This window comes from Microcebus murinus, chromosome 15, assembly GCF_040939455.1.
Source record: "Microcebus murinus isolate Inina chromosome 15, M.murinus_Inina_mat1.0, whole genome shotgun sequence".
NCBI classification, from domain to species: Eukaryota; Metazoa; Chordata; class Mammalia; order Primates; family Cheirogaleidae; genus Microcebus; species Microcebus murinus.
This window is the reverse complement of record NC_134118.1, coordinates 23401882-23416997: the sequence shown is the minus strand read 5'-3', so window position 1 is coordinate 23416997 and position 15116 is coordinate 23401882. Positions and strand designations below refer to the sequence as shown.

The window sequence follows — 15116 nt, the reverse complement described above, 5'->3', positions numbered from 1 at the left end:
CAGTTTAATTACCCTACAGTCCACTAAAGAATATTATAGCAGGATATCATATAGTCCATTCAGCTGTTTGCCTTTGCACTAAATGGCCCCAGGCAGTAAAACATGTCAACTTGTTATAGTTTTGCTAAGAGGCTGTCAGTGATCATTCTTTGCTGCTATAATAAATCTTTACCAGCAGCCTCCATCCTTCTTTTTGATTTGCTGTTTTTAGTTACCTAAGTACTTAAAAGTTAAAAATTGACTTAATGTCATTCTCTTGTACACATACTTTGAGCGACGCCCTGAGCAATTTTCTTAGTGAAAGACTACTAGAAGCTTAGTGCATAGATTCTGAACTTAATTCATGATTATAAAATTCTGAACCAAATTTATGATTATGAACTTAGTTCATGCATTGTATTTGTCAGGCTACAAAAGGACTTCTTTTTTTTTTTTTTTTTGAGACAGAGTCTCGCTTTGTTGCACAGGCTAGAGTGAGTGCCGTGGCGTCAGCCTAGCTCACAGCAACCTCAAACTCCTGGGCTCAAGTGATCCTTCTGCCTCAGCCTCCCAAGTAGCTGGGACTACAGGCATGCGCCACCACGCCCGGCTAATTATATATATATATATTAGTTGGCCAATTAATTTCTTTCTATTTATAGTAGAGACGGGGTCTTGCTCTTGCTCAGGCTGGTTTCGAACTCCTGACCTCGAGCAATCCGCCCGCCTCGGCCTCCCAGAGTGCTAGGATTACAGGCTTGAGCCACCGCGCCCGGCCTGGACTTCTTATTTTTAACCAGTCCTTAACTGTATTCTCTATAACCAAGTCCCAGGTCCTTAAAGTGGTATTATATTTCACTACTAAGCAGCTAAATCAGTTGTTATATTTTGTAAATTAAAAAAAAAATTTAGGTATACTTTTTCCTAAGTAAATTCCTGCTTTGAAGTATACCATTTATTAAAAAAAAACTTTTGGAAGTGCCAGATAAGCATAAAGTCAAGGAATGTGTTCTTCTAAAAATCTGTGTAGCTTTAAAACTAAATCAAAAGCAATTTTCCTACAAGAAACAGCTGTTAAAGGAGGAATGAAATTTTGATCACACCAGAGACATAATCTATTATCCTCTATTCAAACACATGTAACTATGAGGGATAAAAGGTAGAATAAGAATGGTGGCGTTAGACAGCAAATGAAGGATTTTAGTGAACCAGGGAAGGGTTATCTGTGTTGGGTGGCAATGGTGCAGGACCAGGGAATTAGGTTTCCCAACATTGCTAGAAGTTGATGGCCCTGAGAAACTTCTGTAAGGCTCTTTAGTTTCCTAAAGAAACTAGGAGTCATTAATGGTCTCATACTCACTGTTGATGTAAAACTGAATCGTAATCAGGTAATGTAACAAAAATAAGCTTTCCCATGGCTACTGAACAAATAATATAGACATAATACAGAGGCTTCACTGAAGCAGAGGTGAGATCTAACACAGTTCACAGCCAGTATGGCATGGCCACCGGTCAGAACAGATGCCAGGAAGTGTTGGGTCTGATCCTGAACACCTCTGTTTTCCCAAGCTTTAATCCTCAAATTGTTGGAGTCTGGAAAGAGTCAGGAGGTTCCAGGGAGGGTCAGGTGGCTGGGGTAGTAAAGAGGACACTCAGGGACTCAAGAAAGCAGCTGACACAGAATAATTTCAGTATTTTAACAATTGATACTCATACCAGCTAAATATCAGCTCTGTCCTTACAGCAATGGACAAAGGCGGTGGAGAAGAGACCCTACTGCCACTCACATCAGCCAGACCACATTACGTGGAAATACCTGAAAGGGAGAGAGATGGTTTTTCACATTTGGAATTTGATCTTTATCTGTGGGAAAACAGAAATACAAGCAATTCCCACCTTTTGCCATCTATATAAAAGTGCTTGGCACATTGCATAGTTCATAGTTCTGCAAAAGATGTTTAAAGTTTGAATCTCTGCTCTACAACATACTAACAGTGGGATCCAGGAATGACACTAATCTGAACCCCAATTTTATGTGAATTGGGCATAATAAGACTATTAAAGGGTTATTTTGAGAATTATAGATAATAAATATAAAGTACCTAGCATAATGCCTAGAATATGAAAGTTTCTCAGGAAATCCCATTATCTCCCTCCTTTCTTCCTTTCTTCCTTCCCTCTCTTGACTCTTTACCTAATGGTTCATGGCAAAGGATTGAAAGCAAATTTTGGGAAAAATAGTTCTAAGACCAGTGAATTGATCTTGAGTATTTCAGCTTTGTATAGAGACAGCAATCAGGAAAATACAGAAAGTATTACAGCATATTTTCAAGGATAACTCATCCCATTGCAATCTGTATCCTAAGAAGGCAAACAGAAGCCCCAATTCTTACAAAGGCAAATGCAGTGAACTCTTCCAAGTATTTCTGACTGAAGGCAACTAAAAATGCTGGACAGAATGCAAGGAGCAGGTATGTAAGGCCTCTAAAAATTGAATGGTAGCAGAAAGATTGGGGAAAGAAATGAGAAATTGAAGTGCCTCTGAACCAGCGGTGATGCTCTAGTCTTAAAAAATCTGAGATCTCCCTAGCTTTATTCAAAGACAGCCTGAAACTGGGATGGGGTCCTGGTTGAGGCTAGAAGGAGCTCAAGAGAAGCCTTCCCTTTCTAATCTGAAGAGCAGGAAAAGTGGACCCCCAGAGTCAAGAGGCCCTTGGAAAGACCAGGAAAGGGGGCCCTATGAAAAAAGTGGGGAAATCTTCTGGGTTTTTTGTTGTTCTTGTTTGTTCATTTTCTCCTGCCCCAGTCCTGAGACAATCCTTCAGCAGCAGTGGTGTCAAGACCAGTGGTAATTGTGTAGATACCTAAAACTCCATGGAGAAGGAATCTCTCTCTTAGATAAAAGTAATTTTGGTTCCAATAATGTAGAGAGAATCCTTGTTGTTGCTATGTTTTCTTTCTCTAACCTTTTGTTACTTGGCCTCAGAAGCATATGCAATTTTCTGAAAATGCTCAGTAGAACAGGGAGACTAAAAGGCCTGGCTTTTCAACCAGAAGATGAAGAAAGGAACTCCTTGGAGGAATAAAATACTGGGGACAAAATATTGCAGACAGGAAGAAGCTTAAGAAAGTGAGCCCATAAAATTGTGAATACATTCCTGGGTTTACCCCCAAGCTGCACTGTATGTGTGGATCTAACCCTGCACAGGATGGATATCAAAGTCTTTGAGAACTGAAGTACAGGGTAGACCACTGCTCAGGTCTCACACTGGTCACTACATAGTACACATGTGGAACAGATCTGAAAAGGACTACAAAAAAAAAAACTTTGAAAACTAAATTGACATTGGAACCACACCCGACAGAAGGTGGGTAGGAACTGTGATATGAATCTGACCTGTTTAATTGCCTGGTAAACAAAAGCCTCAACCTTCTCTAGAGGATATAAACAAGACTCAGAACTTCATAAGATAATATTCAAAATGTCCAAGAAACACCCCAAAACTACTGAACATAGGAAAACCAGGAAAATCTCCGCATCTCATAAGGAAAAGGATGACAGATGTCAAACCTAAAATGACACAGATATTGGAATTATCAGAAAAACAAAGCAGCTATCATGTTTCAATAAGTAAGGGCAAAGACCCTTGAAATGAATGCAAATATAGAAATCTGCAGCAGATAGAAGATATAAAGAAGAACCAAATAGGAATAAATGAGCTTGAAGATAGATCAATAGAAAGAAGAAAAAAGTTTGGTTAAATAAGAACAGAGCCTCAGGAACCTGTGGGACAATACTAAAAGGTCTAGTATTCATGTCTTTGAAGTTTCAGAAAAAGATGAAAAAAATGTGGAACAGAATTATGGTGAAGTAATAATAGCTGAAAACTTCCCAAACTTGATAAATGACATAAACTTAGATTCCAGAAGCACAGCAAACCTAACACAATAAGCTCAAGAAGTTGATGCCTAGATATCTCAAAATAAAACTGCTGAAAATGAAAGATAAAGAAAAGATCTTCAAATCAGCTAGATAAAAAAAATGCATTGCATATAGCAAACAATTTAGATAACTGTCTTTTTAATCAGAAACCATGGAGACCATAAGGTAATTGAATAACATTTTTAAAGTTTTTTTTTTTAAACTGTCAACCCAGATTCTATATCCAGTGAAAATATACTTCAGGAATGAAGGTAAAATACAGACATTTTCAGATGAAGAAAACTCTGACAGTTCATTGCCAGTAGACCTACTTTAGAAGAAATGTTAAAGAAAATTCTTTAGACGGAAGGAGGTGATACCAAAGGGAAACTTGAAACTTCAGGAATGAGGGGAGAGCAACAGAAATTGTAAATATCTGAGCATATTTAATAGGCTATTTTTTTTTTCTCTTAAGCTCTTTAAAATATATATAGCATTTGAAAAAGTATAATATTGGCTGATGAAGTTTTCAATGTATGTAGGTATTACAGGTTGAATTGTGTTCTCTCAAAATTCTTACGTTGATGTCCTAACCCTAGTATCTCAGAATTTGACTTTACTTGAAGATAGGATCTTTTCAGAGCTAATCAAATTAAAATGATTTAGTCCAATTAACTGGTGTTCTTATAAAAAGGGAAAATTTAGACACATTTGAAGGGAAGATGATGTGAGGAGATAGAGAAGTTGGCCAAGGAGAAAAGCATGAAATAGATCTTTCATCACAGTCCTCAGAAGGAACCAAACCTGCTGATACCATTATTTGGGACTTCTAGTGTCTGGAACCATAAGATAATACATTGTTTAAATTTCTGTTGTTTAAGAACCTGGTCTATGCTACTTTTTTATGGCAGTCCTAGCAAACTAATATAGGCGATGCAATACATATGACAATTACAACATAGTATAAAGAACTCTATATACTGGGGAAGTTTCTATATTCCATACAAAGTGGTAAAACATCAATTCTAAGTAGACTGTGAAAAGTAAAGTATGGTGTATTGTGACCCCTAGAGCAGCAACTATAAAAACCATATAAAGAGATATAGTAAAAAATGCAATAGGTAGATGGGGGCAGTGGCTCATGCCTGTAATCTAAGTGACTCAGGAGCCTGAGGTGGGAGGATTGCTTGAGACTAGGGGTTCAAGACCAGCCTCAGCAACAGAGCCAAGACTCAGTCTCTTCGGAAAAAAAAATTATTGGGGCATGGTAGCGTGTGATCTTACTTCAGTCAAGGCTGCAGTGAACTATGATAGTGCCACTGCATTTCAGAGTGAGAGCCCATCTCTAAAACAAAAAGCACCCCCCCAAAAAAAACAAAAACAAAAACTACCTTAAAAATGCAATAGGTAGACTCAATGGAATACTGAAAAATATGTAAATAAGAAAACTACAGACCAATATCCCTAATGAATATAGATGCAATAATTACTTTAAATGTAAATGGTCTACAGACATATGAGTGAAGCCATTTGGTATCTTCCAGATAAGCCCCGCCATAAACTCAATAACATTGATCCCATTTAGCACCATGTGAAACAAAATAATTGATCATCCAAATGGCGTTGGATTTCATGATCCACAAAATTTTGAGATATAATGAATGTTGCTTTTAAAACATGAAGTTGTCAATACCCAACAGAAGACAGAGATTATGGAAATGGATAAAAGACATAATACATACTGCCTACAAAAAAATCTACTTTAAATATTATTATTCGGGTAAGTAAAAGTAAAAGGATGGAAAAAGTTATGCTGTGAAAACACTGATCCAAAGAAAGCTGGAGTGACTACGTGAACAGCAGACAGAGTAGGCTTCAGAGAAAGATAAAGTACCAGAAATAAAGAGTGATGTATGGTGTCAATTCACCAACGCTCAATTCACCAAGGAGACATAACATCCTAAATATGTATGTGCCTAACAATAGAACCTCCAATACATGAAGCAAAAACTGATAGAACTGAATGAAGAAATGGAAACTCGCAATTATAATTAGTGGGTTCAACGTTCTCCTCTTAGTAATTTGTAGAACAAGAACCCAGAAAATCAGCAAGGATGTAGAAAAGCTGAACAATAAACTTACACAAACTATTAAAAAAAACTTATATAAACAGAACTCCACCCCAAAGAGAAGGACACACCAAGCATTCACCAAGGGAACCATATCCTGGAACACAAAATAAACTTTAACAAAGTTAAAATTGAAATCAGACAAAGAATGTTCTCTGATTATAATAGAATTAGACTAGAAATCAAAGAAGATAACTGGAAGATCTCCACCTACTTGGAAATTAAAACAATATGCTTCAAAATAATCCATGGGCCAAAGAAGAAGTGTCATGGGAAATTAGAAAATATTTTGATGTAAAAAAAATGAAAATACAATGTCAGCATGTGTGGGATACAGCCAAAACAATGCTTACACAGAAAATTATAGCATCAAATGATTACATTATAAAGGAAGAAAGGGCTCAAATCAATAATCGAAGCTTCCATCTTAAAAAAATTTGAAAAAGAATAGCAAAATAAACCCATAGCAAGAAGAAAGGAAGGAAATAAAGTTAAGAGCAGATATCAATGAAATTGAAAACAGGATAACAATCGAGAAAAACAATGAAATCAGAAGTGTCTCTTTGGAAAGATTAATAAAATAAAAAATCTCTGGTCAGACTAAGAAAATAAGAGACAAGTACTGATATCAGGAGTGAGAGAGTTGATATTTCTGTAGACCCCATGGATGTTGAAAGACTAATAAAGAAATACTACAAGCAATTATATGCATATAAATTCAGACACTTAGATGAAATGGACCAATTCCTTAAAAGCCAAAAACCTCTAAATCTCACATAACAAGAAATAGATATCCCTATATCTATTAGAGAAATTCAAGTTTAAAATCTTCCAAAAATTAAAAGCTCCAAGCCCAGATTGTTTCACTGGTAAATTCTAACACTTAAAGAAGACATAACACCAATTTTACATATTCTTTTCCAGAAAATAGTAGAGGAGAAAACACTGTCAACTCATTTTATGTGGCCAACATTATCCTGATATCAAAAGGAGACAAAGACTTTATAAGAAAATTACATATCAATACACCTCATGAATATAGAAGTACAATCCTCCAAAAATTTGGCAACTTGAATCCAGCAATATATAAAAGGAATAATACAATATGACCAAATGGCGTTTATCACAGGAATGTAATACTATTTTAATATTTAAAAACTGATCAATCTAAAAATTCATATTAACTAAAGAGAAAAATCACATGATCTATCAATACAGAAAAAGCACTTGACAAAATTCAATATCCATTCATGGTTAAATAAAAACAAAAGCAAAAAACTACTCTTAGCAAAGAGAAATAAAAGAGAACTTTCTTAATCTCTTAAAAGATATCTTTAAAAACCCACAGCTATGACCAAACTTGGAAAAAGACTAAATACTTTCCACTAAGATTAGGAACAAGGCAGAATGACTACTCTCACCATTCCTGCTGAGCATTCCAATGGAAGTCCTAGCCAGTGTAATAAAGCAGGATAAAGAAAGAAATGGAGACTGAAAGGAAGCAATAAAACTATGCCTATTCACATATGACATAATTGTCTCTATAGAATACCAAAGAACCTATAGAAAAAATTTCTGCTAATGAATGAGTTTAGTAAAGTCATAGGATCCATCGTAAGCATACAAAAATCAATTGTATTTCTATATACAGTGAACATGAAATCACTAAACATTTTTTAAAATATCATTTACAGTAGCTTCAAAAAATTCAATACTTAGTTATAATGAAATGTGTGCAGGGTATGTATGCTGAAAATACTGATGAAAAAATCAGACTCTAATTAGATAAATGGACTATTTCTTGTTGATGAATTGGATGTTCAGTATAGTTCAGGTTTTAATTATCCCCAAATGAATGTATAGATTCAGCACAATGCCCATCAAAATCCAAGAAGGATATTTTGTAGATGTAGACAATCTCTAAAATTATAGGGAAAGGAAAGGAATTAGACTAATGAAAACAATTCTGTAATAGAAGAATAAAATTCTTCTATTTTAGGACAGGACACGTACTGTCTGATCTTAAGATTAACTATAAAGCTGCAGTAATCAAGATGGTGTGATATTGGTAAAGGAATGGATACATTCAACAATGGAACAGAATAGAGAGACTAGAAATAGATTCATACAAATGTGGTCAATTAATTTTTGACAAAGATGTAATTTTAGGAAATGCAAATGTAAAAAGGCAATTTCATGGAGAAACGGCAGTCTTTTCAACAAACATTATTGGAACAATTAGATATCTATATGCAAAAAAGTGAACCTTGATTTACATCTCACACCATATACAAAAAAGTAAGTAAAAATGGATCATAGATATAAATATAAGGGTTAAACTAAAAAACTTTTAGAAGGAAAATATAGGAGAAAATGTTTATGACCATGGGTTAGGCAAATACTTCTTAGATGCTGCATCAAAAAGCATGATCTATAAAAAAATTAATAAATTATACTTTACCCAATAAAATTTTTGCTCCATGAGCAAAGTTATCTTAATAGCTTCCATGAAAGAAGCTATTAAGATAACGAAAAGACTACAGACTCCGAGAACATATTACAAATAGCATACCTGAAAAGTACTTGTATACGGAATATATAATGAACTCTCAAAAATCAACAGTAAGACCACAATTTAAAATAATAACTTTAAAAATCAATAAGAAAATTTAAAAATGGACAAAAGATTTGAACAGACACTTCACCAAAGAAGATATGTGATTAGCAAATAAACATAAGAAAAGGTGCTGAACAGCATTAGCCATTAGGGAAATGCAAATTAACACCACAATGGCATAACTATAAGAATTAAGAGCACTTTGGAATGTTGGCAATACTAAGTTATGACAAGGATGCAGAGCAACAGGAGCCCTCCAGGTTGCTGTTAAGAATATAAAATGGTACAGTCACTCTGGAAAAGAGCTTGGCAGCTTCTTCAAAGCTACCTTTACCATATGATCCAGCAATACCACTCCTAGGTATTTACCCTAACAAAATAATAACTTTTACTTACACAAAACCATACACAAACATTAATAACTCTATCCATAATCACCAAATCAACCCAAATGGTCTTCAATAGGTAAATAGTTAAACTATGGTATATTCGTACAATGGACTACTACTCAACCATATGAAAGAACTATTGCTACATGCAACAACATGATGAATCTCAAAGGCACTGCGTAGAGTGGTAAGAGCCAGTCTCAAAAGGTTATGTACTATGTGATTCCATGTATATGATATTCTGGAAAAGGCAAAACCATAGGGATGGAGAAAAGATCAGTGGTTGTCAGGAGTTAGGAATTGAAGGAGGATTTGACTACAAAGGGGCAACACATGGACGTTTTGGGGGTGATGAACTGTCTTTTGTCTTGATTGTGGTAGTGATTACATTAAATAGATACATATGTTAAAATTATAGAAATCTACCCTCTAGAAAGTAAAAAATTTGAATCTCAGTAAATTTGAAAAATGAAAAGGCAAACACGATTATTCTTAAAGCGCATCTTAACCTATGGTAGTTAAAGCAAGCATGTTTGTTTAAGTCACATTTGTGACACACTCCAGTTCTATTGCGTGCATATTTTATAGAATTTATAATCTCTTGAAAAAACAATATATATATTATATCCACCCCTTTGTAGTATTTGGATCATAATTTTATCATTTGAAATGCTAACCAAAGTCTTATATATAGATGTTTAAACTTTGCTTTTATAAGATTCCATTGATTATATATAGAATTTATTTGCTCCTAAGCCCATGCAGTGACTCAGCCCCCTAGCTATAATGTTTTTATGAGCAAGTATCATCTGCTTCACAAAAATGCATTTACGATACAGTTACTGATAATATTTTGTGAACAAAGGGCAGGGACTTTTTATAGTTTTTTTACAGTTACTGATAATATTTTTTTATAGTTACTGATAATATTTTGTGAACAGAGGGCAGGCAGGAAATGCATGTGTCATTTTGCTGTGGGAGTACACTTCTCTGTACTTATCTGAAGTTATTGGGTGTTAAAGAAACCAGTCCTTGAGATAAGTTTTCATGACAATAATTGTGTAAGGACTGCCCATGACTTCTTGTCCACTAGGGACAGTAGTACAGTGCAGTGGAAGGAGCAGTGTACATGGAATTTAGGTTCTGGTCCTACCACCATTTATCTATCTTCTCTGGACTTTATCAGTTTCAGCATTAAAATGTGACTTATTGCTTTGCTGTTTTTCTGTGTTCTCTCAAGATATAACTTCATGTGTAATCACTTAATGTGGCTTATTGCTGATGTTTTTCCTTTTTTTTTAACCTTCTTGTTGACATTATTTAGCTGTCTCATATCTTCCAAATTTTTTCAGAAAGATTGGCCTAAGGTTAAAAAATAATTTATTTTCATCAATGCTGTTCAGTAATCGTTTGTTCATTTGTCATTTACTGATCAGCACTGTCCTAGGCACTGGAGAACTAGAGACAAAATGAATTTCCACAGGGGTATGGTCTATTGGAAGAGAAAAGCAATTATAATACAGAATGATAAGTGTTGTTTTAGGCAAGGAGATCCAGATGGGAGAGAGAGAAGGACAACTGGATGAGACTATGAAAGTAGCATTTTCAAGAATGAGTAGACAGTGACTGGCAGAGATAAAAAGCTGCTGCGATGAGAGATTGCAGGTCACTGTGAGGGATGAGGGGTCTGTGAGGAGAGGTGGGGGAGGCAGACAGTATTTGCGACACACTACGCGGTTTGGACTTTTTCCTGAAAGGATGGGGAGCCCCATGGAGAGTCTAGTGAGGAACAGGGATGTAATGAGACGTGCATTGGGGAAGTCAGCTTGTATGTCTGTGTGGTGGGAAAGGGAGAGGGAGTGTTGATTCTGGAAACTGTTTTGAAGCCATCACAATAACCTAGGAAGGAATGGTGAGTGGCAGTGAGGAGTGAGGAGCAAATTCAGACTCCAGAAACATTAAGTAGGTCAAATTGCAAGGACTTGGAGAAGAATTGGAGGTGGGAGGTGCTTGGCCACTTAATATGATGCTGTCATTTATGGTAATTAAAAGCCACTCTTCTATGTGTAAGCAGATGGCAAACATTGCCCTTAGGGCCCACGGTACCCCTTTGATGATGGCATCTGGACATTGATTTTTTAAATTTAATTTCATGTAATTTCATGTAATTTAATTTTAGAAACAGGATCTTGCTCAGTTGCCCATGCTGGAGTGCAATAGCATGATCACAGCTCATTGCAGCCTTGAACTCCTGGGCTCAAGTGATCCTCCTGCCCAGCCTCTTAAGTAGCTTGGACCACAGATGCACACCACCATACCCAGCTAACCTTTAAAGAGGCAGGTTCTCTCTGTGTTGCCAAGGCTGATCTTGAACTCCTGGCCTAAAGCGATCCTCCCACCTTGGCCTCCCAAATTACTGAGATTATAGACATGAGCCACTGCAGTTGGCCTTAGATATTGATTTTACTTTTATTTTAGAGAGAAAGACAAAGAAGCATCAAGAAGTTATGGAACTTTGCAACCACGACACATTATGTTTTAGGAAGAGTGACAGCAACATGCTTTTGAGAGAGGGGAATCAGAAGCAGGGAGGCCAGTTAGTGAACCATTTTGAGACTAAAGTAATAAGATGGGACAAAGTGGTGGCACTGCTTTAAATGAAGGACTAAAACATGTGCAGGAAGGGAAAACTGCTGACATCACTGGGTATAGTGACAGAGTCCTCACTCAGATCTGCAAATCGATTCTGGTATCGTCACTGATGTAAGTCACCTTAGTGATATAGAAACACAAATGCCTAAATACACTTTGCCTTGATAGATACTTAAAGTATCAATCAAGTCTGGGTAACCAAGTTGTAGCTCAAGAAAGTAAAATTCCCTTTAACAGAAATGTCTGTCTAGATAACCCATGCCAGGTGAGTCACAATGACAAATGCATTTCTGTGGATCTCCCTTTTCCTGCTCTGACACCACCAATCACCTTCCCATATGATATAGAACTTGAGGAGTTACAGCTTTCTGAGAAAGACTGTGGTTTGGGAGACGCCATCTCTGGTCAATAGCACAATTAGAAATTAGATCTCAGGATAGGTTGCAACTGTGGTTGTGTATATAATAGGTAGATTTTTAACGGTTTTGAATACAGGGACATTTCAGACTTTAGTCCCAAGGTTGGGGAGAGGCCCTTCCTTGTGGCCTCCTGTGAGGGCTAAGCCTGCTTTGACTGCACAGCCTGCACTAGAGAGCAGGTGCAGGGCTGGGGCTGGGGGTCCCACTAGTGGTGTGGCCTTGGGCAAGTCCTTTGGCCTCTCTAAGCCTTGGTTTCCTTCTCTATAAAATGAGCACAAGAATTGTAGCTATCTCATGAGGCATTGTGAGATAAAATCACTGAGTTCATATTAAGCACTTAGTATAATGCCTGCCAAATAATAATTAGTCCATATATTAATTAATATTAAATACAAACGTGTGCATTCTCTACCTATTTATAATAGTCAGTTTTGATATATCTAACTTGAATTCCAATCACCATGTGATTATACTTAAAAACAAAGTACAAGTACAACCCTCTTTGGCTAACACTTCTTCCCTAGTTAGGGACATTAATCCAAGTATAGTTTTTATTTTTTCCATGGAGTAAGTGGAAGGGGATTAGGAAGTGGTAATGTAGAGAAAAAAAATCCGCCATCGTACTAATGAGACTATGCACCTGAGAATAAACTTTCTTACGTTGGAATGTTTTCATTGCTCAGGTACATTATGGAAACAAACATCAAAAATGACCCAATTGAACTCAACAATCTTATCAAGAAAAATTCTGATGTGATAACATGGACCCCACGACCTGGAGCCACCCTTGATCTGGGTAGGATGCTGAAGGACCCAACAGACAGGTTTGGCTTAAGTATTTATAGAGGATAAAAATGCTTCATGGATCTTTCTCCACTCCTCCAGCTATATCCTACAGTGGTAATTTTCAAATGTTAATGAACATCATAATAACTAAAGGCGCTTACATAAACGCAAATACCTGGCTTCTCCCACAGAAATGCTGATTCAGTAGATCTGAGACAGAGCCCAGGAATCTGCATTTCTATCCTTTTGCCATGCCAAAGCATTCTAGGTAACAAGAGAGCCAACGCTGTTGGGTGTCAGAGCTAACTCAAAGCGTAGGGGACACACAGATGCTAAGTGCTTAACTGCCTCCTCAGGGGAGGGGAGGACAGGAGAGCCAAGGAAGTGCGTCGTCAAGGAAAGTGCCATCTGTGTCATGGCACTTAGAGATGAGGAGAAGGCTACAGGTAAGTGATTAGAGAGAAGAAAGAGGTTCCAGTCAGAGGCAATGGCACATTCTGAAGAAGGTAGTCGTAGATGGTATCATGGGTTTGGTGAGTGCAGATACTTCAAATGAGGGCATACATATATGCCATTCATTCAGAGACAGTTTATTGAGCTGCTTCTGTATACCTGGCACCACACTAGATATGGGGGATACAGCCGTGGAAAGTCCTTGTCCTCATGAAGCCACCTGTCTTCCTGAGTATGGGCTGGTGAGTGCAGGTGGAGGAAAAGGATAAGCAGGAATGCTGGGTGTGGGCCAGAAAGGCCTTGTGGAGCTGCAGAAAGATGCAAAGCAAAGCGACATTACAGAGTTGTGTTCTAGAAAAACCATTTGAGCTTTGCAGAGAAGAATGGACTGTGGAAGAGGCTACAGGAAGAACCACTGGAGTCAGGGAGGCTGTGACTTTATATAAGAAGAGATTAGCAAGGCTCTAAACTGGGACAGGGGCAAGGAGTTGGAGAAGATTGACATATATTTAGAAGTGAGAAGCTTTAGGATTTAGTAAATAATTTATTACAGGAACCAGTGCTTCTGTCACTTTGGGAATACAATGGACCAAAAGTATAGTTTTGAGAACAGGGACAGATACCATGACCTGCTGAATCTTTACTAGTGGATGCCTGTTTCCCTCCTTGTGTTTCTCTTACCCACATCACTTCCTGTTCCATTCGTAGGATTCAAGATTCCATGTTCCATGCAAGGATCTGTCTTCACATGGGATGGACAGAACTCTAGGACTATGAGAGACCTTCATTATCCACATTGCTCACTGGGTTTAAAGATAAAATTGCCCATCTCTCTGTCAGCTGTGCCTTGATTCATGCAGTAAGAGTGCTGTGTATTAGAAACACAAAATTCTGAGAATATCTCAAAGATAGGCTAAAGTTTATGTTTAACAAATATTTATTGAGCACTTGCTGTGTGCTCAGCCACGGTTGCTACTTTCATCAAACTTATATTCTATTAATAACTGGGGTGGAGAGGCAGGAGTGTGCAGACATCCACAAAGTCAATATGGCCAGATTATATCCAACATTTTCATAATTTACTTATTTGAACCAAAAGGGTCTAAAAAAGTGGTTTTCAAACTTTTTTTCCCTCCCAGACACAGACTTTTTTCTTCAAATGAAATCTGACTTGGAAACCTATCACATTAAACAATTAACAGGAGCTGCTCTGGTTTAGGTGACAGTGGGACCCCCCCTGGGAATCATTTGAGCAGTCTCAAAGCTACTAATCTGGTTGACTTTTGCTATTTAAGTGGTAACTTTTGCCTTCATCATTTGCTGCTTTCTCTTTGTGTCTTTTAGCAAGGGCATCAGAGAGCCTCCACAGGGGACTAAAATTTACAAGGATTCCTGGGACTTTGAACCTTATTTGAAAGTTTTGAATGCTGCTGTAGAAGATGAAATATTTCTTCACTCATCCTGGATAAAAGAATACTTCACTTGGGCTGGATTTAAGGATTATAACCTTGTGGTCAGGGTATGCTATCAAGTATTATTTATCTTTGCTTTCTTGTATTATTGAAATACACAAAAACCCCTTCATTTTTCAATTTGTTTCTCAAGCAGCATTCATTAAGCCCTACTAGCTGCCCAACAGAGAACAAATTTGACAATCTGATCAACAATCCTTTGATAAATATTTAGGGAATGTTCTGAAGTCCAGCTTAGGTTTTCTTTTAGAGCATCTTTTATCTTCTGTCACCATGTATTTGTTGTTTGTGTTTGTGG

At 37.0% G+C, this 15116-nt stretch overlaps 1 protein-coding gene across 5 annotated transcripts in view; it reads left to right on the top strand.

Annotated features, from left to right (window-relative positions):
• LOC105858327 (cytidine monophosphate-N-acetylneuraminic acid hydroxylase) overlaps window positions 1–15116 on the top strand; it is a 91123-nt gene that overhangs the window by 66615 nt on the left and 9392 nt on the right. For all 5 annotated transcript variants that reach the window (XM_076010500.1, XM_076010501.1, XM_012741381.3 and 2 more), the window contains 2 exons: window positions 12791–12931; window positions 14691–14865. In XM_076010500.1, the coding sequence (XP_075866615.1) occupies window positions 12791–12931; window positions 14691–14865 (316 nt within the window). The remainder of the gene's footprint in view (window positions 1–12790; window positions 12932–14690; window positions 14866–15116) is intronic.